We start from the raw sequence: 24,696 nt of genomic DNA on the forward strand, positions 1-24,696 counted from the left end.
AGATTTGGGTTGCGGAGCGTCAAAGAGAAACAAATTTCATCCGATCCGCCTGAAATTTGGTACATGATGTTGGTATATGGTCTCTAACAACCATGCAAAAATTGGTCCACATCGGTGCATAATTATATATAGCCCCCATATAAACCGATCCCCAGATTTGGCTTGCGAAGTCTCCAAGAGAAGCAAATTTCATCCAATCTGGTTGTAATTTGGAACATGGTGTTAGTATATGGTCTTTAAAAACCGTGCCACAATTGGTCAATATCGGTCCATAATTATATATAGCCCCCATATAAAACGTTCTCCAGATTTGACCTACGGAGCCTCTTAGAGGAGCAAAATTCATCCGTTCCGGTTCAAATTAGGCACGTGGTGTTAGTAAATGGTCGCTAACAACCATACCAAAATTGGTCCAATCACACAAAAATTGGTCCATATCGGTTCATAATCATGGTTGCCACTAGAGCCAAAAATAATCTACCAAAATTTTATTTCTATAGAAAATTTTGTCAAAATTTTATTTTTATAGAAAATTTTGTCAAAATTTTATTTCTAGAGAAAATTTTGTTAAAATTGTATTCGGTTCATAATAAAATTTTCATCATTGTCAAAATTTGATTTCTATAGAAAATTTTGTCAAAATTTTATTTCTATAGAAAATTTTGTTCAAATTTTATTCGATTCATAATCATGGTTGCCACTCAAGCCAAAAATAATCTACCAAGATTTTATTTCTATAGAAAATTTTGTCAAAAGTTTATTTCTATAGAAAATTTTGTTAAAATTTTATTTCTGTAGGAATTTTTGGCAAAATTTTCTTTCTATAGAAAATTTTGTCAAATTTTTTATTTCTATAGAAAATTTTGTGAAAATTTTATTTCTATAGAAAATTTTGTTAAAATTTTATTTCTGTAGAAAATTTTGTCAAAATTTTATGTATACTTTGTCAAACTGAATTATATACGTATTGGATCGATCTTTTTTGATTTAATATATACCACTTATGGACTTACATACTATTTAGAAGATGGTGTTAGGAGGTTTTAAGATACCTTGCCATCGACAAGCGTTACTGCAACTTAAGTAATTCGATTGTGCGTGGCAGTGTTTAGATGAAGTTTCTACGCAATCCATGATGGAGGGTACATAAGCTTCGGCCTGGCCGAACTTACGGCCGTATATACTTGTTGTTTTTAATATTGTATAAATAATTGGCCAACTAGTCCCATTAATGCCTTATGGCGCGGGACAGACTTGTATTGTATTAAAGTTGGATTGTTGAATAAAATAATAATAAAAAAAGAACAAACACTGTTGAATTTGGAAAAAATTGTATCAAAGTTAGATATAGCCCCCATATACATGTATCGCCCGATTTCGACAAATGAGACCATACTGCGCTTATTTACTACACGATCATCTTCAAATTTAACACAAAGTAATATTTTATAGTACCCTTAAAGTGTGCAAAATTTCATCAAATTCGGTTCAGATTTAGATATAGCTCCCATATATATGTATCACCCGATTTTTCCAAATTTGACTATAAAACCCTTACATTGATTTTAGTATGGGCAAGTTTGGGCAGACAAACCTTACAGTACGTAAACGTACACTGAAAAAAATATTGTCGTGAGGTCAAAGATTTCATGTCTTTAAAATACGAATACAAACTTTGCTTAGCATAGAAGACGCATTTCTCTAAAATAAATTTATTTTCCTTGTCCAAAAGTCGATAAACTTGTCAATGAAGTCGTATTGTCCTTACAATTAAGTGATTTGGCTTAAAAATGGGTATCTTAACATGAAAGAAAAAATTTATAGGCTAAGGTCCACTTGACTTTAATAATTCAGACAAATTCTTTAAATTTAATGAAATTGTCTTTAAATTTTTTGTCTTTTTGCATCTTGACTACAAAGCAAAAAATCGTTCAAATATAGGACATGTTTTTCAACACATTATTTTAAAGACGTTTTTTACTTCAAACATAGCATAATTTCTACTGGAAGTCGAGTCCTAATTTGGAAAATAAAGTTGCCGTTAACTCGTCTTTAAAGGACTTTGATAGCATATTAAAAAAAAAAAGCTGAGAAAGCGAAAAATTAAAATTTGCTTCCTAGAAGCAAGTACACAAAACCTAAATTTAAAAGAGAATTGTGTCTTAAAAGTATCCTTACTTGTATCCTCCGCTTCTTTGGCTCGGAATCAATACCAAATTTTTTAAAGTAAAGACAAAATCTTTGGAACCGAGTATGCTTTTTTTTAGTGTATACTTTCTCACGAACAATTATAAGCAACAACTTTCATTAACAATCGTTAACATTTTTAATTCTATTCTTCGCAAATATACGTATGTACTAAAATTTTCACATATAAACAGCACTTTTGAATCCACAAATTCAAGTTCAAAACCAAAAATATTTTTTAAAGTGCTTACAACATTTTGAACTACTAAACCTTCTCTTAGAATCTACATTTAAAAGTTTTCTTTATTCACTTGTATTGCGAAAAAAAATTAAGCACGAAATTTTTAAATTTTTGCTCTCCTTGATTGCACGCAACTTGCATAAATTTTGGTAAACATTGGCAACCTTTTTCTCCTGAACAGGGTTGCCAAGTTTTAAATTAACTTTCGATTTATACTTTCCAAGATGTTCTATAGTAATTTCAATTGGAACATCCAATAATTATTCATTTTGAAAATTTGACTTTTTGCCGCTGTTTTGCGATTTCCGCCCATGGTGCAATGGAGGAAAATACAATTGAAAATGGGTCTAAAATATGACACATTCTACCATATTTCCCACAACTTTGGCGTACCTATATATGGGAGCTATATCTAAATCTGAACCGATTTTCCAAATTTGGCACATTTAACGATACTATTAAACCTACTCCTTGTGCAAAATTTGAAGCAAATCAGAGCAAAATTCTGGCTGTGGAGGCCATAGAAGTCCAAGTCGGACGAAAGATATACAGTGGCGTGCAGAAATGAGTACATAATATTTTTTTTTCATTTCTAAACGAATAAAATAAGCAGTAATAAAGAAATTTAAAATAATTTTATTTTTCCTTTATTCGTTCTTCAATTCTAAATAAAACTACAACAAAAACTCAAAACAAAAAGTAAAGAATTTTGCTATCTATACCGGTGTCAGTTGGAACATTTTCTAGTACTTGGTCCATAACCCTTTATTTTTATACCCTTCACCACTACTGTGGTACAGGGTATAATAAGTTTGTGCATTTGTATGTAACGCCAAGAAGGAAAAGTCTGAGACCCATCGTTTAGTATACCGATCGTCTTAGAATTAAATTCTGAGTCGATTTAGCGATGTCCGTCTGTCTGTCTGTCTGTCTGTTGATGTATTTTTGTGTGCAAAGTACAGCTCGCAGTTTTAGTCCGATTGTCCTAAAATTTGGTATAGGGTTCTGTTTAGGCTCAAAGACGATCCCTATTGATTTTGGAAAAAATCGGTTCAGATTTAGATATAGTTGCCATATATATATTTCACCGATCTGGTCATAATTGGCGTGTATATCAACCGATCTTCCTCAAATTCCGTACATCCGAATATTTTATGAGTCTCGAAAAACTTGCAAAATATCAGCCAAATCGGTTCAGATTTAGATATAGCTCCCATATATAGCTTTCGCCCGATTTATACTCATATGACTACAGAGGCCAATTTTTAACTCCGATTTAGTTGAAATTTTGCACAAGGAGTAGAATTAGCATTGTAGCTATGCGTGCCAAATTTGGTTGAAATCGGTTCAGATTTAGATATATCTCCCATATATAGCTTTCGCCCGATTTGCACTCATATGACCACAGAGGACAATTTTTTCTTCCGATTTAGTTGAAATTTTGCACAGGGAGTAGAATTAGCATTGTAGCTATGCGCGCCAAATTTGGTTGACATCGGTTCAGATTTAGATATAGCTCCCATATATATGTTTTTTCTGATTTCGACAAAAATGGTCAAAATACCAACATTTTCCTTCTAAAATCGCCACTGCTTAGTCGAAAAGTTGTAAAAATGACTCTAATTTTCATAAACTTCTAATACATATATATCGAGCGATAAATCATAAATAACCTTTTGCGAAGTTTCCTTAAAATTGCTTCAGATTTAAATGTTTCCCATATTTTTTACTAACATTGTGTTCCACCCTAGTGTATTAGCCGACTTAAATTTTGAGTCTATAGATTTTGTAGAAGTCTATCAAATTCTGTCCAGATCAAGTGATATTTAAATGTATGTATTTGGGACAAACCTTTCTATATAGCACCCAACACATTTGACGGATGTGATATGGTATCGAAAATTTAGATCTACAAAGTGGTGCAGGGTATAATATAGTCGGCCCCGCCCGACTTTAGACTTTCCTTACTTGTTTAATACCATATTTATACGTTTTCCCATACTTTCAACCAATTCCTGTATAATTTCATCTGGTATATTCTGCCACTCAAGCTGTACTTGTTCCCACAGGTCTTCTAATTTTTATGGAGCTGATTTGTACAATCCCAGCCGTCTTCCCACGATTGACCATAAATTCACAATCGGGTTGAGGTCGAGGCTTTACGCTGGCCAATTCATCACTTGAAATTTTTGCTCACTAAGCCATTTTTTCACTATTTTTGCACTAGGCTTCGGATCACCATCCTGTTGAAATACGACTTCATCTTCCGAATACACTGAAAAACAGTGAACCCTTTTCCATTGCAAAATGAACTAAACTGTAGTAATATTGACCATGATTAAGATTTTTTTCAACTTGTCTAGTTTATAATTTTCTTAAATTTTAGTTCATCTATAACATTGTAGTTTAGTTCATTTTTACAACACCAAAAGATTTATATACCTCTTCCAAGTTAAAAAGTCAGTATTATTTTGGTTTACTTGCTTATTTTGTGAGAAACCCGATAATAAAAATTGGTTAACAGTCTCTTTAAAATGTCGACGACTAAACTATTTTTAAATCGATCATTCCACAGTACAGAGAAATTAAATAATTAAAGGAACAACGAACCGTTTTACTATTATGAACATTTTCATACATTAAAATTAAACTTTCTTTAAGCAAAAGTACTTTATTATAAAAACTTATGATGAAAGTTCTTAATACAATGTTTTTTGTGAATAAAAATTATGACCACGTGGAACAGAGAGTAGTTCATTTGAACCCGCTGTTTGGACATTTTGACTTTTATTCATCGTAGGTAGTTTTTTCACATATCTTGCTGGAAAAAATGGAAACAAAAATGAAAATTGTTAAATATTAACACCATGTAATGAAATATAATTTTTAATTCTGCATTTTAGCTTGTAACTTACCATATTTGGGGCATTTTATCAAATGGAGTAAAGAATTCAACTTTTCTTTGGAAAACGTATCTCATAAAATTTGTACCTGAAACAATTAGAGAAATAATGAAGTATTCTAAATAAACTCATAAAACTGTGTTGTTATCGATGTGAAGGATATAATAAAATAAATATTCTAGTTGAAAGAAAGCCAAAGTTTTAATATAAAACTTACCAATTCTCTATTAAATTGTACGCTGAGGGGAAATAAAAAAGTTGTCCAAATTTATTTGGGTTACTCTGAAATTAAATATTAAATACAATTATTAAATACGTTTTCAAAAAATCTAATGAAAAAAATAATAATATGCATTAAAAACCAAATATTCTTGATAACCCTAGACAGTCATCATTCGTCAAAATGACGACACGTAATTTCATTTTGGATTTAAAATGCATTTTAGTCTATTGGGAAATGGTGAATTTAAGTTATACTAATTCGACCGTTTTATGAATTTTTGATTTATACTACTTAAAACTAAATTGAATAAGAAAATAAACTCAAGTTTGGTTCACTTTTTCGCTCACGATGAAAATTTTAGCGTCTTGAAATGAGCCGTAGTCAAAATGACGAAGGCTGACGTTAATGTACAAAAAATAAGGATGACTGTCCAGGGCTATAAGAAAGTTAAAGAATCCTTACCAATTCACTATTAAATTACAGGCAAAGGAGTACTAAAAACTTGTCCAAATGTTTAAGGAGTTATTCTGAAATTAAATATATGTTATACCCTGCTCCACACTGTGGAACACGGTATTATAAGTTAGTGCATATGTTTTTTACATTAAAAATATTACATTGGTTTCCAAAAAATTTTATTAAAGAAATACTAAAATAAGGCATTAAAAACCTGTAATTTTGATGATAAAAAGGTCACAAAAACGTAAATATTCTAGTTAAAATAAAGCCAATTTTTAAAAGAAAACTTACCAATTCTCTATGTTTTATTTGTTCGAATCCATCTGGAGTTGCTCTGAAATTAAATATTGTTTTTACAACAAAGAAAAACATTAAACTGGTTTCCAAAAAAAATAATTAACAAATAATAATATACATAAAAAATATTCTTTTTAAAAGAAAGTCATATTAAAAAAATACTTACCAATTTATGAATAAACTATACGCTGAGATATAACAAAAATTTTCCAAATGCATCTGGAATTGAATATTAATTTTTTACATAGAATAATAAAAATTTCAATACACTTTCAATTTCAACATATTTTCCTAAATATTCGTAATAACTTTTTTCTAAACTACTGATATAATATTAATAACTTTCATTTAAAAGGTTTAATAAACAAACACCAATATATGTCTCAAAAATGCAAAATATTCCATGCCTTTATACTCTCTTGTTGCATACCTACTTAAAAGATGCAACAGCCCACGCCAACGCCAACTATACAACTGAAGCATGCCAAACAAAACCAAGCAAAGCCAAAACATTCCTACAACAACACAAACACATGTGCCTTTATTGAAAACAACACCTCATCCAGCCAAATAAACCATCTGCGAATATCATTAGTTCATCGCATCTGCTGACAATTTACTCTAAGAATAATATTCGTAAAGGCACACCAGTTTACGATCAATGAAACGTTTAACTTAAAATTTGCAAAATTTTCAAGAAATGTTATCTACCATTTTTGACGAAAATGTCTATAAATTTAATTACATGTGAACTAAAAATATTTCATTGGGTAATTTTTTACCAACAATTATTAACTATAGGAATTGTCAGTAAGAAATTGCTATCCACTTTCAAGTTCATTTTTCGTAAAAAAATATTTTCTCATACAAAAAAATCTTATAGTAAATTGCACTTATTATTTACAAAATATTTTACATTTCACAAGTAGTTTTATAGCATGACAAACGAATTTTTAACTACCAGTTAAGAAATTTTTTAAGGAAATTTCCATCGTATTTTGTAGGCCATGAACTAAACGATTGCTACTTAGAATTTGTAAAATTTACTTTCGAGTAGTTAATTTTCGTTGAAGATGCGAAAAATAAACTAAAATTCTGGAAAATTCTTGTAATAAATTATTGTTAAAATTTTCTTAAATTTACGAGACACTTTTTTTTCTGTGTAGGCACTCTTGTCAACAAACTCGGGAAGATGAGTCTGCAAAATGGCGAGGTAGTCTTCCTTCTTCATTATACCATCAATTTTCTGTAAAGGCCCAATGTGCCACCAAGTGAAGCAGCCCCAAACTATGATTCTTCCACCACCATGCTTCACAGTTTGTTTAACATGGTAGCGTTGAATGGTATCACCAGGACGACGCCAGCAATATTGTTTACCGTCCGATGGGAAACGGTTAAATTTTGATTCATCTGGGCAGATAACACGTTTCCAGTCATCTGTCGTCCAATTTGTTATGTTCTCTTGCAAACTTCATTCGCGCCTTTTGATTCTTTTCGGATAATGCATGTTTATTTTTTTACAGCTGCAACATAACCAATGTTGTGGAGCGTTCATCTTGCTGTCCATTCACTAACTTGCTTATTTTTGGCAACAGTAGTATTTTTCGGCGTTACGGACTTGTTCTGCCCCATTTCTGCCTTTTGGGTGTAGCATTTCGTCTTTTTTGTACGCGAATGACTACAGACTGACTTATATTTAGTTCCTTGGCTATTTTCCGCGATGAAGACCCATTATTAGTTAAGGAAACTATATTGCCTCCACATCGCGCGATAACTTTTTCATTCTAATTTTTACTTGATATTATTGCAGTACACTTCGAATAAAGCTTTAACTCTAACTAGCAAACACGTTTCTAAACACAAAGTTGTATTATTTCTGCTTCCTTCAATGTGCAATGCAGATACTGTCGTTGCCAATTTAGAAATAGCCAAATGCAAATATTGGGTATCTTCGGTCTATATGGGACATGACAGGGAGATGCCTCCACGTGCCGTTAAGACCTTAGTTGAGGAGTCACTGAAAACAAAGACGAAACTCATTATGGGGTGCGATGCGAATGCGCATCATAGTATATGGGGAAGTAGTGATACTAATGCAAGGGGAGAGTCGCTAATAGAGTTTATTTTGCGTACTAATCTGGTAGTTTGCAACAAGGGAGATGCCCCAACCTTTGTCACTAAAAACAGGCAAGAGGTTTTGGACATCACCTTGGCCTCGCAAGAACTGAATGAAATGATATCTGAGTGGCATGTTTTAAGTGAACACAGCTTCTCAGATCATCGCTACATCAGTTTCAAATTTGATGTTCATACCACCAAGACCATATTTCCGCCAAATGTTAGGAAAGCTGACTGGAATAGGTATAGGGAATCGTTCAATATGATGATACCGGAAATACCAGAGACAAATATGAGCACTGTGCAAGTTATCGAACACGCAGTGGAGAGGATTACTAAGGCCTTCAACATTTCACTGAAAGCTGCATGCCCTAAAGGGAAGCCAAGGGGGAAAAATCGACCACCATGGTGGTCTACGGAGTTAGGTAATATGAGGAAATCGTGCAGGAAGCTCTTTAACAAAGCAAAGTCCACCAGAGCTCCTGTGGATTGGGACGCTTACAAGAAGAATCTGAGAGGATACAAGCGAGAACTGAGAAAGGCTCAGCATAACTCTTGGAATGATTGCTGCAGCAGCATTGAGAATACGTCCGAGGATTCCAGACTACGGCACCATTCACGAGCTCCGCTCCAGGTTTCATTAAAACATCGGAGGGCAATTGGACAACGTCCAGTGAGGAGACGCTGGAGGTACTATACCTTCGTCGTATATTTAAACATCTTATAAGTGAGAAATGGTCAAGATAAGCCTTCCATGTTATAGTTTTGGAAAAAGTTCAGCATTAGGAAAGCCATTGGAATTATTTCCGATTCATGGGAGGAGGTTAAACCGTCTTGCAATGGTGTTTGGCGCAAAATATGGCCTGGATGTGTTCACAGAACATGCGCGGTAGAAGTTGATAGTACAACAGCTGTTCGCCATGAAATTTCTGATTTAGCTAGAGAATCTAATTTTGAGGGTATGGAGGAGAGTGATATAAATGAACTGCTATTCTCGCACAACAGAGAATTGTCTAATGAAGAACTGTTGCAACTGGAACTTCAATTTGCTAATGAAGAAGATGACTGTGATTGTTCAACAAACATCTGCAAAGAACAAAATTTGACGTGCAAACAAATTTCCAAAGCGATGTGTTTGATTGATGAAGCTATGGAAATTTTTATAAAAAACGATCCTGAAAGCGGAAGGAGTCTTAAAGTGTCCCAGGCGGTAGCCTCTGATATCAATTTCTACAAGGAAATGTATTTTACATTGAAAAAGAAAGCAGTTCAGAAAACATTGGACCAATTTTTTGTGAAAGAGAACCGATGTACAGCCACTATCGCCTCATCAGACAGCGTTTAATTTTTATTTTGTTTTAATTGAACTTATATTATTTTTGTTTTTCTTATGAATTAAATAAAGTTTACATTTTGTTTTGTTACATTGTTCATTTTTTTTTTGAAAGAGTAGTACATAATCTTGGAACCTATCTCCAATCTTTGCTTGGTTTGCCATAGAAACTCATAATTAACTTTGCGTCGTGTTTTTTGGAACGTATCTGCGACGCAAAGCGATGTCTAGGTGTATAAAATCGAATAATTTCTTCTACAATGTTTGTATAACCGAAAAAGGTACTAAGAACTAAAAAAAACTTCGTGGAAGTGAGAAAGATGTGAAAGAAGATGCAATTAGCCAGAATTTTTTCGTTAGTCTGTATGAAAGTGTTTTTACATGCTATAAAAGAATCAACGTTTATCACAAAGAGTATATACTTTTCTCCCAAACAAACTTCCTTATAGCGAAAAGCAAATGGGAAACAATATTTGTTTGTCTAAAATTTCGTTGGGAGGAAAGAATTATTTTTTTTTTGCGTGTAGTTAAAGAGGGCATTGTTAATAAAAGTCAATGCTTTTTCTATTTTATTTTTCAGATTTTGGTTCAACCCGAAACCGTTTATGAACGGGTGCAATATCAATTTGAAGAAGATGCATTCGATGCTATTCCCGATCTGATAACATTTTATGTAGGATCAGGTAAGACTCTTATTATTTACTTATAATTGGAATGAAATTTTTAATGTTTAAACCATTCAGGAAAATCCATATCACTGGCCTCGGGGGCAAGAATTCAATATCCATGCAATCGCAACTATCCTCTCTCCTTCTATGGCCATAAAATTGTGGGCAATCAATTGCATTCCCAAATGTTGGCCGGATTAAGGGGAGTCAGTCCATTAAACTCACCACTGGCAGCCAATGCAAGTTTTCGCTTCTGTGGTACTCCAATGAATCAGCAGCAGACACATGGAGCTCTTCAGCATCAACAATCACTGCCAACTTCAATTGGCCATCAGAGCATGCAACAGCAATCTAGTCCCACGTCTTCGCCACCACGTAATAAAATGTGTCCAGCACCAAGATTACCTTCCAAAAAGCAAAGATCTCAAAGTCTCACACCAGCTCAGGCGATCGTAGTGTCAAATATTAAAAATGCCGAAACTGCCAATAGTGCAGACGGAGTTCTTCAAGGTAATGGAAGTGCTGGAACTTCGGACAGCTACAATGCTAATATGGGGGCCGGTGGTTCAATGAATCATCTCAACCATTCCAATGGTCATGCATTGCGATCAGAGGCAACCAGACGTTTCAATCAGTTGGAAAAGAGCAATAGCGTATGTGGTGCTCCAAGTGAGACACAGCTTCAGAGTCACTTGGAAAATTTGAATATACATGGTAAACTACCAACCAATGGATTTCAAACCATTGCCCGTTGTACGGTTGGCGATGTTGTGGATCATCATACCAAATTCACAACTCACTCGCTTCCACGTCCAGCCACAAATAGTTTCCGCGGAAACTTTAATCGATCGTCTAGTTTGGCCAGGGATTTCAATGTGGAGACATCATGCAACATGTTTTCTAGTCTTGAGATAAGTAAAATTCCTGAATTGCCCGAAAAGCCACCGAGTCCACCACCAAAACCGAATCGCTCTAACGGTGGAGGCAATATAAACAGTTTGTCACGCCCTCCGAAAGAGATTGGCGGCTTGGAACAACAATACCCTTTACAGCGTCAGGGTATGGCAGGCATTTATCAATTAAGTGGCTCTGATTCCGGCAATGGATCTGGTGATTCCATGCCGGGTGATACCAATGAATTTATAATGCATCGTGGTGTGATCATAAAAAATCCCCGCTTCATGAGCACTTCTGCATCTTCTGTTACTCTTAAAAGTTTAAGTGAGTTCGATGTTCAAGCGGCCGAGGATCAATTGTTTACGCTACCATTGCCAGAATTTAAACCCGTGAGTATTGGAGGATATACAGTTTTGTGTTTGAGTAGTAGTAACGAGTTTTTCTCTCACTAGGTTTCAAAATTTGATGTAGAGAATTTCAGCACACTTTTATTGCCCTCTGTGGAGAATAGACCATTGGATGGTGATGCATTGAACACCTTCAAAATGATGTTACTCGAAACTGGACCCAAAATGTTAGCTGAACATATTACCCGAATCGATATAGGACTATTGATTGAGGCTCCTTCGGATCTTCAAGCCGAAGCGGAGGTGGAGAATGAAAACGACTCCAATATTTTGGACTGTTGCGGTCTGGAAATATTGACTTTGCCTCAGGGTAAAATATTCCGGCAGGATTTGATTGAACGTACCCAATGCATGAAACTTATGGTGGCCGTAACAATACTCACATGCCAAACGGATTTGGATCGTGCAGAATTACTGAGTAAATGGATTCAGATGGCAGTTGAAACGAAAACTGCCTTGGGAAATCTTTTTGGATTTTCAGCTATAATGCTGGGACTTTGTATGCCGCAGGTAAGATCGACGCCGCTTGAGTATTGGCTGGTGTTATTGTAACTCTGTCTTCCTCACAGATTCAAAAACTTGATTCCGCTTGGCATTTGCTACGCCAGAAATATACGGATGATGCATTCATGTTCGAAGCTAAACTTCGACCAACTCTGATCAGCATGAATGAATGTTCAAATCCACAAGCTCCGAATACAACAGTTCCTTACGTGCTCCTATATGCATTGCTTAAAGACCGCTCGGTTATTGATATACTACACTTCAATAATTCCAATGAAAAATCTTCGCTATACACTATGTGCATCACCTCGTGGGAGAGCAAAGCTGACGATTTCGGAATGTACATCAATTATGCCCATTTGGATTCGTCTCGGCATTTCCTCAACAGTTTAAAATTGTATCGTAAAAATGCCAAGATTATATTGGAGGAGTCGGTGTCACGATTGGATGAACTGTTGAGTGATGCCTTCAGGTAAGATACATGCTAAAATTACGATATGAATTATTAGGATTTTAGGTCCCACTTAAAAAATCATGCTAGATTAAGTTGAGAAGAGAAGTTGAATCATCTCCGCCTCATATACACGGATGAAAAAGACTGTTTTTCATATGTTTGGCTATAAACATTATATGTTTGGAACACAAATTTTTAAACACAATATTTTTGAGTGCAAGCATATAATGTTCATAAACTAGCATAACATGTTTGGGACATATATGTTAATATGTTAGAACATATTATGTTTGGGACATAAAATGTTTATAAATATAATATGCTTGGATGCAAACATTTATTAATTTAGAAATAGCCTATAAACATATATGTGTTTAGTAGCTTGGAGCGCTATTTAACAGGGAGCGATATTGAATTAAGTTGGTGGTTGTTGCTTGTTATTACAAAATTAACATTTTATTTTTCCTTGGGTAATTGATCAGCTACTTCTTTGATCCTTACTGTGTGGTCCGCTGTTCGAATCCCCGTCCGGCAAAAGGTAGAATTAAAATAAAAAAAAATCATAAAATTGAATAATTTCTTCTACAATGTTTGTATTACAGAAAAAGGTGCTAAGAACAAAAAAAATCTCGTGGAAGTGAGAAAGATGTCGGGGAATATACAATTGGGCAGAAACAAAATTTTGAGCATTAAGGTCGAAAACCTATGTTGTTAGCACCTATATTACCTGTTTATTTTCATAATTCATTATGATTGTAAATAAATAAATAAATAAATAAAATTTTGAGCACAATATTGTTTGGGAGAATTTTTTTAAGCATATAATATTTTTGGGTGCAAAATGCTTCCAAACATATTATATGGTCACATAATAACATATTGTTTTTTGGAAGACAACATTATTGAATTTGGATGCAAAAATACAAAATGTTTGGAACTTAGACTACCCAAACATATATTGTTTAGACCAATATGCTTTCAAACATATTATATATTGGTAGAGATCAAACATATAAATGTTTGGGCAATACCCAAAAATGTATATGCTTGAAGCAAAATATGTTTGGGAGTATATGTTACAGAAGCGATTTTTTGTGAGGGTGTAGACAAACCGTAGACCGATTGTTATGCCCTCTGGCATTGATTTTAATTTAGAAACAAATTGTCAAATTTAGAACCAAACTTAATATCATATCTCTTCACAAATTACAATATCTGTATCGTGTGAAGGCGGGCCAGTGAAAGAGGAAATGCCCGAATTTTCCCAGCCCGCCCTGAATTTGTAACCGACGGTCATATTGATCCAATACAAAAGATTGGGAGCCATTGTAGCGCAATGTATAGCACGCCCGTCTTGCATACACAAGGTCGTGGGTTCAATCCCCGTTTCAACCGAACACCAACAAGTTTTTCAACGGTGGATAATTCCCTCTCAGTATCTACAAATCAGTTTAGCTATCGAACAATATTCTACTTATGAATTTTGTTACCTTTGTTCATTCCCAGTTGGAAAATGTCGTGAGTCTCATGACTTTGTCGTGAGTCACGTGAATTGTCGTGAATCATGCGTCATTAAAAATGGTTCGTGCGTTAGTACTGGTTTTCATTTCGTGAATATGCCTTATTTGCACTAAATTTTGTATCAGCAGTACAAGCAGTAACTTCGTCAAGTATGCTAAATTTGATTGAAATTGGTTCAAATTTAGAAATAGCCCATATTTATTTTCTTCCGAATTTGGCTAAAATAGCCAAAAATATTCACATTTGCCTTGCAAAATCACCTCTGCTAATTCCAAAAATTGTAGAAATTAATCAAAGTCAAAATCTCCTATACCTCTAACACATATCTATCAACCGATAAATCATAAATGCACTTTTGCACAAAGTTGCATAAAAATGGCTTTAGATTTAAAATTTTCCATATTTTTTTACTAACACTTTGTTTCAGCCCAGGCCATTAGCCGATTTAAATTTTAAGTCAAGAGATTTTGTAGAAGTCTAAAAAATTTTGTGAATATAAACCTTTATAACAACAAATTTGAAGGATTTGAGATAAATCGAAAATGTGGATTCACAAAGTGGTGCAGGGTATAAAATGGTCGACCCCGCCCGACTTTAGACTTTCCTTAATTGTTTGTCCTAAATTTAAATTTAATCCTACACATAAAAAATATCACGAAAATTCTTCCAAATAAAATTTTAATTGAGTTTTAAAAAATATTCAATTAAACAACATAATTGTATCAATTAATTTTTTAGTTAAATTTTGTGATTGATACTATCATTTCTGTGATTGAAAACGTTTCAATTAAAAATTAATTGAATCAATTAATTGCGCAATTGAAGACAAAAAATTTTTTTGTGTGTAGGGACCAGTGTTGCCAGTATTGGGGATTTTTCCCCAAATCGGGGATATTTTTCGTGGATGGGGACAAAATTTTTGAGTTGGGGATTTGGTGGGGAATTCTGGTCAGTAAAGGGTGATACGGTCAAAATTTGGTCAATATAAACTTGACGCATTTCTTTCAATTTTGCATTTAAAAAACCTGAACACCCCTCATTTTGAAGGTGTGTGTGTGTGTAGAATGTTGCTCCTATTTTGATTTTGGAATTCACTCTTCAGTTGTCAAAATGCCGTCCAAGCAAGAAGAGCAGCGTATCAAAATTTTGCTCGCGCATCGCGAAAATCCGAGCTACTCGCACGCAAAGCTGGCAAAATCGCTAAAAGTTGCCAAATCAACCGTTACAAATGTAGTTAAAGTGTTTGGGGAACGTTTGTCGACAGCCAGGAAGTCTGGATCGGGGGGAAATCGAAAACCGGAAGCCGCTGAGACGACAAAGAGAGTTGCCGGTAGTTTCAAGCGAAACCCTAACCTCTAACGCCAGAGCTCCGCCCAATTGAGAAGTACTGGGCTATTGTCAAGCGGAACCTAAAGAAGACCAAAAAAACTGCTAAGGACGAGCAGCAGTTCAAGGCAAACTGGCTTTCTGCGGCGAAGAAGGTGGACAAGGTGGCTGTACAAAATCTGGTGGCAGGTGTCAAGCGTGAGGCCCGGCAATTCGGATTTGGAAAAGCGAAAGCCTAACTGAATATTTTTCCTAAATATTATACTAATTGAACTTGAAAAAGACATTTAATTTGATTTTTTAAATAAACGATTTCACCGATTTACACGCGTTTTACCTTGACCAAATTTTGACCGTATCACCCTTTATAACAAATCAGGTTTTGAGTTATGGTTTGTATCAAATTTTTTACTCCTACATGACTAAAAAGGGGCTTAAAGAAGTCTCTGTACTTCTTCAAAATATGAAAAAAAAATCTATTCCAAGAGCTACTTTACAATTTACTTTGTTTCCAAGAAATTGTTTGTTTAAATTGTGAAATTATTTCATAAGGTCGCAGTTTTGGCCCCTCATCTGCATAAATACATCACTGATTTGGAAAATATATATCTAACATATATAATAGACTTCATATCGGGGCAACAACGCCTTTTGATCGATCACCCAATTTTATTTCTTAGCTATTCAGAACTAAGTTTTGAGTCATAACTACACATGTTGACCCAACTCCTATTTTTATTTCTCGAGCATTTAGAAGATGATTTGCATAAGACACAAATTCGATGACTCTTTATACCAATAATTAATTCTGATGAGGAATTGTATCAGAAAATATTTTGAGCACCCGTCTCATTTTTTGGATTTTGAAATCTTAATCTTATTGTAACTCGCAAACTGGTAACATATAACAACAATTGCATATTTTTTAAATTTTTGGATTATGACGGATTGTTTACAGCAGAGCCTATTCCTATTTTCAAAAAACTTGCCAAAAACTGTATTGGGGATTTTTGTGGGGAATTTTAAATTCAATTGGGGATTTTTGGGGATGAAAGCGTCTTATTTTGGGGACAAGAGCCCGAAAAATACTCACACAAAAAAAATTTTTTCTGGTTCAATCACGAAATTAATTGATCCAATTAATTTTTTAATTGAAATGTCTTCAATCACAGAAATGATACTATCAATTAAAAAATTAATTGAAGGCCAATTAAAAAATTAATTGATCCAATTAAAAAATTAATTGATACTATTAATTTTTGTGATTGATTTTTGTTTCAATTAAAAAATTTGTTGAATCAATTAAATTTTTAATTGAATATTTTTTAAAACTCAATTAAAATTTTAATTGGTAAAATTTTCGTGAAATTTTTTTCTGTGCTGGCAACACTGGTAGGGACCAATTTCTTCAATACAAAAACAATTTCACTATTACAAAGTTAGTAGTTTTCGTTTTGATTTTTTTTTCTTTCAATGTAGTCCGGACGATGTTTCACATTACTTGTAGAACTTGAAAACACTGAAAAAAATCTCACCAGTGCAAATTTTTTATCAAATGTCTTTTAAAAAATTTATTTTTTATGTCGCTTTAAATTTTTTTATAAAAATTACTTATTTTAGGAAAGTATAGTGTTTCGTGCAAATTCTGCATTTAGTACAATTGCATTTGTATAAAACGTTTTTTTTTCTTTAACATTTATTTATTATCGCTACATTAAACAAAATATATTTAAAATCAAGTAAAAAATCCTGTCATTGGAGAAAGTATTTTTACAATTAGTGATTGTATCGATTGATTTACTAGTTATAACATTCGTTTATTTTTTTATTTCTTTCATTTTAGAACTGAATTCCACATAAAATTTTTGTGGGGTAGCAAAGGAGCCACTGCAACTGCCGATGACCGTCATTCCAAATTGGAAAAAGTATTGGCTCTTATGGCTGACAAATTCTGCAATACCGATGCCAATGGATCAACTACAACTGCCTAAAGACCTACATATTTGTCCTTAATCGAAACGAGGAAAATGCAATGATGAACAGAACTATTTATGTGTATAAAACATAATTCAAAATTTGATAGATACACACATAATTAATATACAACAATTTTTTACGATAAATGCTTGACAAAAAATAAGGAAAAACAAACTCGGAAAAAATCAAAATTTAAACATTCAGCCAAAAAGAGAATATTACAATAATTTTTGAGATTTTTTTCGTTTTAGTTGATATTTTTGATTTTCGTTTCCTTTAATACAATAATTTTTAAACAATAATAACTACCTCAAAAACAATATCAAATTGACAATTATTGTGTTCAGAATCCAAACAAAAAATATTTGCTATTCAAAAATCAAAAATTTGGGACATATACATAGTCAGTCTACAGGCACTAAACCCTTTTTTGCATTGCGATATAATTGGCTCCACACATTTTCCTCTATATTTTGTAATTGAAATTTCAATTTATGACATCGTAAATCAATCTTTTGTAAATTACATGCATCTATGTATATCAACAATACAAAACAAAAAATTTAGAATTATTTTTTTGTTTGTTTTTTTATTTAATCTCTCATTTTCGATATATTTTTGTACATTTAGTAAAACTTTGTTATTATGGAATATCGCATGAATAATTTCAATCTATACGCATACACTTCCATTAAACAATGATGTACACACTCACATACCTACATATTTCTTATGTATTTTGTATTATATTTACCTGCACTCAATATATCATTGATTTTTTTTTTGTATTAAGATATCTTTCTCTATATATTATATAAAATACGAATAAGTTGTTTTATTTTTCTAATCATTCCCAATTGTTTTTATTGATACATACATACATACACACACACACATATTTCATAGGATGTTTTGGTTATACTTAAGTAATTTATTTAAATTGTATCCTCTTAATGGTATCTAGGCTAGTAAGTAATACAGCATTTATTTATATTTATATACCGACAAATATAACTAAAATACATAAATACAACAACAAAAATTGGGTTGCCTTTCTATAGGATTTTATTAACGTACCAGCAGGGTGTGGTTCACTTGGCTTGCTTCGCTTTTCTTTTTATTTTGAACTGCCTCTCGAAGAAATTCAAAATGTGTAAGTTATTTATAAAGAAAAAAATGTTTTATAAAAAATCCAAAATCAAAATTGTAATAACACACACAGTTTATGTTTTTATACCCATCATCATAAGACGGTGACGGGACCATAATCATATGGAAAATTTTCACAAAGTCGTATGTAGAACGATCCCCCGATTTGATTTCTTTAGGACATAGAGAGAAATCAAATCGAAATTGCTTTAAATTTGAAACCTAGAAGTAAAGGATGATTTTTTAAAATCTATTGGAAATTAAAAAAAAAAACATTAAAATTCAAAAACAAAATTCATCAAATCCTTATTTTAATCGATAGTTCGGTCTTTATAAGCTAATGTTGAAGGTTGATTCCATGGAAATCTTGCTCGCGAATGCGGCACAAAGGGTCCATCCGCATAGTCCCATTTTGGAAAATTCTTTGCAATATTTGGGCAGGTAATTCACGAAGATATGTGTAACGAACCGCTGTTCTAAAATTTCATCCGACCGTGCTCAAGGAAATTGGGAGTAGTTCTTGGACAGCCAGCTACATAATCAAAAACTTTTTTTTTGAAACAAGACTTTTAAATAGTGTTAAGAAAATTGGAGAAAGTAGGGGACATTAACGGGTCTAGGGCATTGCTACGTTGGTTGTTCTTATGTTTCGTCAATAAAATTCAAATTAGTAAGTCATAATAGAAAAATTATACATATTTATTTAAAAAAATGAATTCGGTATATAAATTAAACTAATTAACAATATCGCAAAGTGCAATACCGCAGAAAACAAACAGACGCGAAAATATTTAAGTATTTAAAGTTAAATGATGGTATAAGGATTTGTGTTTAAGTTTTAGTTATAAGAAAACTGATTAAGAGGGTAAACTTACGTGTCTCCATGTAGCGATCGCTGCATCTAACACTGAAAAAAAATATTGTCGTGAGGTCAAAGATTTCATGTCTTTAAAATACGAATACAAATTTTGCTTAGCATAGAAGACGCATTTCTCTAAAATAAAGTTATTTTCCTTGTCCAAAAGTCGATAAACTTTTCAATGAAGTCGTATTGTCCTTATAATTAAGTGATTTGACTTGAAAATGGGTATCTTAACATGAAAGAAAAAATTTATAGGCTAAGGTCAACTTGACTTTAATAATTCAGAAAAATTCTTTAAATTTAATGAAAATGTCTTTAAATTTGTTGTCTTTTTGCATCTTGACTACAAAGCAAAAAATCATTCAAATATAGGACATGTTTTTCAAAACTTTATTTTAAAGAAGTTTTTTACTTCAAAAATAGCATAATTTCTACTGGAAGTCGAGTCCTAATTTGGAAAATAAAGTTGCCGTTAACTCGTTTTTAAAGGACTTTGATAGCATATGAAGAAAAAAAGCTGAAAAAGCGAAAAATTAAAATTTGCTTCCTAGAAGCAAGTACACAAAACCTAAATTCAAAAGAGAATTGTGTCTTAAAAGTATCCTTACTTGTATTCTCCGCTTCTTTGGCTCGGAATCAATACCAAATTTTTTAAAGTAAAGACAAAATCTTTGGAACCGAGTATGCTTTTTTTTCAGTGTAGACAAAGATCAATGTGTGTTATAAACTAAACTAGAAAAGTAAATTTAGCAAATTCCACTTCTGAGAATCTCTGGAACGAAGATAATGACGAGCATCTATGGTTGAATCTCAAATTCTGATTTTATAAGTTTCTTTTATGGCAACTCTAATTATAGAGAATTTCGATTATGATAGTTGACCTTTTAAATTATTGCTCTTATTTCGAATAATGTCCAAAATTACGGATGCCTTGATTTTGATGTGGACTTCATGGGACAGAAAAACAAGGATATTAAGTGTCTCAGTCCACTAATTTCAATTTTCAGCAATAGCCATAGCTGATATGTTATAAACCAAAAATTCTAGCTTGGCCTCAAAAGGAAGTTCTTAAAATTATTATTATGGACTCCAATGAGGTCAGCAATGGTTAAGTCCAAACTCGATATTTCTAGTCTTTGATATTATCAGGAAATTTTTTTAGTATCTTCTTTTTTTTTCAATATACGAACCTCTCTCTCCAAAAATTTTTCTTTTTTGTTTTTCTTGTTTCCTAGGTGACTTTTTTTATTATTTCAAAGCTAATATGTTGTTTTTTCTTTTTTTTTCATTATGGTTTGCAAGTGTCGCCTCCATAAATCACAAATGTTGTCTTCCAATGAGTCAATTGAAGCGGGAATGTCTGTCTGTGTTAAATTGTACGATCTAGGCGGCCAATTAACCGGTTCCGTACGTGAAAAAAACCGAACTCGCCTCTAAATAACTCCATTGTTACGCAGGCTATGCACGATTGCCACAGTTGGTAGACTTCTTGATGTTTTGGTAGAGTTTGCAAAATAGTCATCTATAACTAAGAGGTACTTGAAAATTTTCTGGAAATTAAATTTTCTATAGAAAAGAAAATTTTTAAACAGTTTTCTATACAAATAAAAGTTTGAAAAAATCTGTTGAAATAAGATTTTAACAAAATTTTCCATTGAAATAAAATGTTGACAACATTTTGTATAGAAATAAAGGCAGACATACAATGAATACTCTGCTTATTTCTTTGCTTCGAAAAAAGTTAAAAGGTTCATAATTATATAAATGTGCGCACAATAAATATAAGCTTTGCGCCGAAGCGTAAAAATAAGTTAAATAAATTTTAACTTTTTCGCTTTCTATAGGCTGCTTTAACATTTGTTGATTCCAGGTTTGTATAGAAATATGAGTTTGTTTATGTTTATGAAGCGAGAATTATGATGTTCTATGTGTGTTGGAAAAACTAAAGCCGCTTTAAAGCTAAAGCCTAGGCCTCCTTTTTTTCATTGTGTATCAGCCTTAAGATGTTGATACAAATATTCTACAGTGATAAAATTTTGCTTTTTTGCAAGTATGACATTGAAATTTTCAGTAGTGATGTAGAATTTTATATACTTTAATCGGATACTAAGCATTTAAAAAAAAAATCATTTTTCAATTAGTCTCCATTTTTTGCGATTTTTCCCCTCTGTGCGACGAATGGACAAATATCAAAGAAGGCATTGTAGGAAAGCGAAACTTTAAAGGGTCTTGTTGATGATAAAAACTAAGACAAATGCGAAGTTTGGTTCCGATCGGACCACTTCTTCAAGTACCTCCCATGCATAGGAATCAAAAATATCTGGTTGCATAGAGGGAGTCAGATAAAATAAATAGCAAAATATCTGTCATTTGGGAATGGTTATAGATAATTAATTTTGGTGAATTAAGTTAATCAAAAAGAAACATTTGCGGTTTAATTTATATATGTGTCCAGATAACACTTTTATTGGACCAACTTTTTTATAGAATAAACATTATCTTTCATAAATCCAACTGGGGTTTGTCATCAAACGATATATAAGGTTTCACATCCTTACTTTCGCGATTAGTTTGCTCATATTCAACTAAAACCATTGAATTTATTCCTAGGTGCAAAATTTCTTGTGGCACATAGAGTGTCAATTGAGGACCAGCTGGTGGCCAATAACGGCCTAAATTGAAACCATTCACAAAAGCCACACCCTTTCCCCATCCGGATGGATTCAAGTAGGTGTGCCGCAATTGGGTAACAACGAATTCACCATAGTAGATAATTGGACCACTATACAAGCGACTGGCTTCATCATTTTCCAAAGAAGTTAATGTTTTATTGTGGATAGCTGTCCAGAGCTCAGAGACTTGAGGATCTTCAAGGGGAAATCCGGTACTATGCCAATTTTCCAATTCCCTCGCATCGTCTTCACCTTCCTTCTGCAAAGTAATGGACCCCAATATCCCTTTAATATCGTCTGCTATATTGTAATTAATTCTTCCCTGGTTTTCTACCAGCAATTGCAATTTGGAATCTTTAAGATTTTCCAGAGTAAGAGAAAAATTGGCATTTTGGCGTGATAAAATTCCCTTCCATTCTTGGTCTACATAAACCAAAGCCCGGTCTCTCAAGTCATTGAGAGTTAAGACATAAGGCACATTGGAATCGATGCCAGTGATATTCGTCTCGTATAGCACTAAACCAGAAAATTGATTAAGTTCTTCAAAGGTCTTGGGTTTGGGTGAGACCACTGCATTGCCATTTGCCAATATATTACGCCCCTCTGGTGAGAGTAAATTCAATACCGGAGTCATTTCTACACGACCATAGGCATAACTTTGTTCCTTGATCACTCTGACATCAGGAATATTCAAATATTCTCGAATAACTTCTCGACAAAGTTCGAATTTATGGGTAATATTTCCTGCTTCATCCATGACAGCATCATAATCATATGAGGTTATATCGGGTGCATATTTGGAATCCCCAAAATCATTGGCACCTGCAGTAAAGCCGAAGTTAGTACCACCAAAGAACATATAAAAGTTAACACTGGCATTGTATTCCAAAATTTTTCTGAAAAAAAAAGAAATACAAAATTTCAAATTTATATTTCTAGGGAAAAGGATTCGCATTCTACCTTAAAGCGTCTGCCACCTTCTGCCCATCACGTCTTTGATTCTCTTCTTGCCAATGAGTAAGCCAACCCGGATAAAATTCCGAATTAACCAAAGGCCCAGTAGGCTGTACGGACCTTAATATTTTCCAAATATCATCGATTTCAGGAACTAGTTGAGAGAAAAAGGATATTATTAGCAAAATCGTTTCTTCGAAAACACAAATCACAATGCATACGCACTTCGATCATAACCAAAGTCAGTGGTTGCAAATACTCCTTCAATTTTTCCGCATGAAATTCGTTCATTTGGTATGTCGGTCGTAAAAAGCAAGGCCCTATCTTGTACATATTTCTGGGTCTCATCACGTAGCCAATTCAAATAGTTATGATCACAAGCATGGAAAGCGCCATATTCATTCTCAACTTGTACCATAATTATTGGTCCTCCATTGCCATGAAGGAAGCGCTGCATACGTGTCATAAGCTTAGAATACCAAATGGAAACCTCTTTTGTGTAATTGGGGTCACTAGTTCTCATTTTTATGCCGGGGTATTTTGTAAAGAGCCAATGTGGTAAACCACCCTGGAAGAGAAAGATTATTGGCAGTTATTTCAGGGTACACTCGTGACCATAAGGTAAAAGTCATAACGAGGATGTAATTTCGTAACAATGAATTTTTACAATGAAATATTTGATTTAAAGCAACAGTGCTCGATAGCAACTAGTTACTTGTACCCGTATACATTTATTATAATTTAGAATTATAATTAATTAAGAATTATTTAAAGCATATGTAGAGTGTTGGAAGGTTTTCCTGTGGCATATTTTCACCCCTCCCTGGTGGTAGGGTGAAAATACGTATTAATAATGAACTCCCTAATTTGTATTGAAATCTAAGTTGGACCGGGTTTGGTATCATCTTCTCCCCAATGTGACGGTATCTATATATCGTGAAACCCAGGCAGTGACATAGATAGTGATCTAAGGTGTCTTATCTTTTCCACACGCCCTACATGCATGATGTTGTTGTCTATTAGATTCTAGCGTACCCTCAGCTCTGAATACCCGCCTGAAGTATTGTGCTGTGGAACAATAGTCGAAATGGGATCTCGGTGTCCGGATGGACCTGTACATATTCATTCCTGTCATCTCTCCCATTTTCTAGAGAACTTGTTCCATTCCCTAGTTCCATACACTCAAAAAAAGTGAACCCTATATTTAATAATATTTTAGTTCATGGAATTATTACGTTTTAAGAAAGTTTTCCTCACTCTAATATTGTTTTGCGTGTATTAGTTAAATAAACTAAAACAGAGGAAAAAATATTCAAAAATGAAGCATAAATATTAACTAAATTCGTGTCTCACACAAAATAGTTAAGAATTTCTTAAAATTTGTAAATTTCACCAATAATGCGCCCATCATGAACTTCGTATGAAACTAAAGACATTTTTGTAATTTTGAACTCCAATTTTTTCCTTCAAACTACGAAATTTTCTTTATTAGACTTTTCCGGTGGTGAACTCCTGTCTTGTCTGTCCATTTCCATTTTTTATGT

General features: G+C 33.3%; 2 protein-coding genes across 4 annotated transcripts in view; one reads left to right on the plus strand and one right to left on the minus strand.

The window, feature by feature from the left end:
* The window catches only part of LOC142225476 (breast cancer anti-estrogen resistance protein 3 homolog), a 51,940-nt gene extending 33,429 nt beyond the window's left edge, over positions 1–18,511 (plus strand). For 2 of the 3 annotated variants that reach the window (XM_075295244.1, XM_075295246.1), the window contains 6 exons: positions 10,342–10,444; positions 10,505–11,715; positions 11,779–12,243; positions 12,303–12,709; positions 13,174–13,229; positions 13,294–13,484. In XM_075295244.1, the coding sequence (XP_075151359.1) occupies positions 10,342–10,444; positions 10,505–11,715; positions 11,779–12,243; positions 12,303–12,709; positions 13,174–13,229; positions 13,294–13,406 (2,355 nt within the window). In that variant the 3' untranslated portion in view covers positions 13,407–13,484. Of the gene's footprint in view, positions 1–10,341; positions 10,445–10,504; positions 11,716–11,778; positions 12,244–12,302; positions 12,710–13,173; positions 13,230–13,293; positions 13,485–17,381 lie in introns of those variants that run through there. The other variant, XM_075295245.1, reaches the window with a different exon arrangement.
* Positions 18,512–21,959: 3,448 nt separating this feature from the next.
* Positions 21,960–24,696, minus strand: part of Gal (beta galactosidase) — a 32,829-nt gene continuing 30,092 nt past the window's right edge. Inside the window, exons 4-6 of the mRNA XM_075295248.1 lie at positions 23,378–23,720; positions 23,159–23,306; positions 21,960–23,094 (exon numbers count right to left, since the gene is read on the minus strand). Coding sequence (XP_075151363.1) covers positions 22,029–23,094; positions 23,159–23,306; positions 23,378–23,720 — 1,557 coding nt within the window. The 3' untranslated portion in view covers positions 21,960–22,028. The remainder of the gene's footprint in view (positions 23,095–23,158; positions 23,307–23,377; positions 23,721–24,696) is intronic.

This window comes from Haematobia irritans, chromosome 2 (genome assembly GCF_050003625.1).
Source record: "Haematobia irritans isolate KBUSLIRL chromosome 2, ASM5000362v1, whole genome shotgun sequence".
NCBI lineage: Eukaryota > Metazoa > Arthropoda > Insecta > Diptera > Muscidae > Haematobia > Haematobia irritans.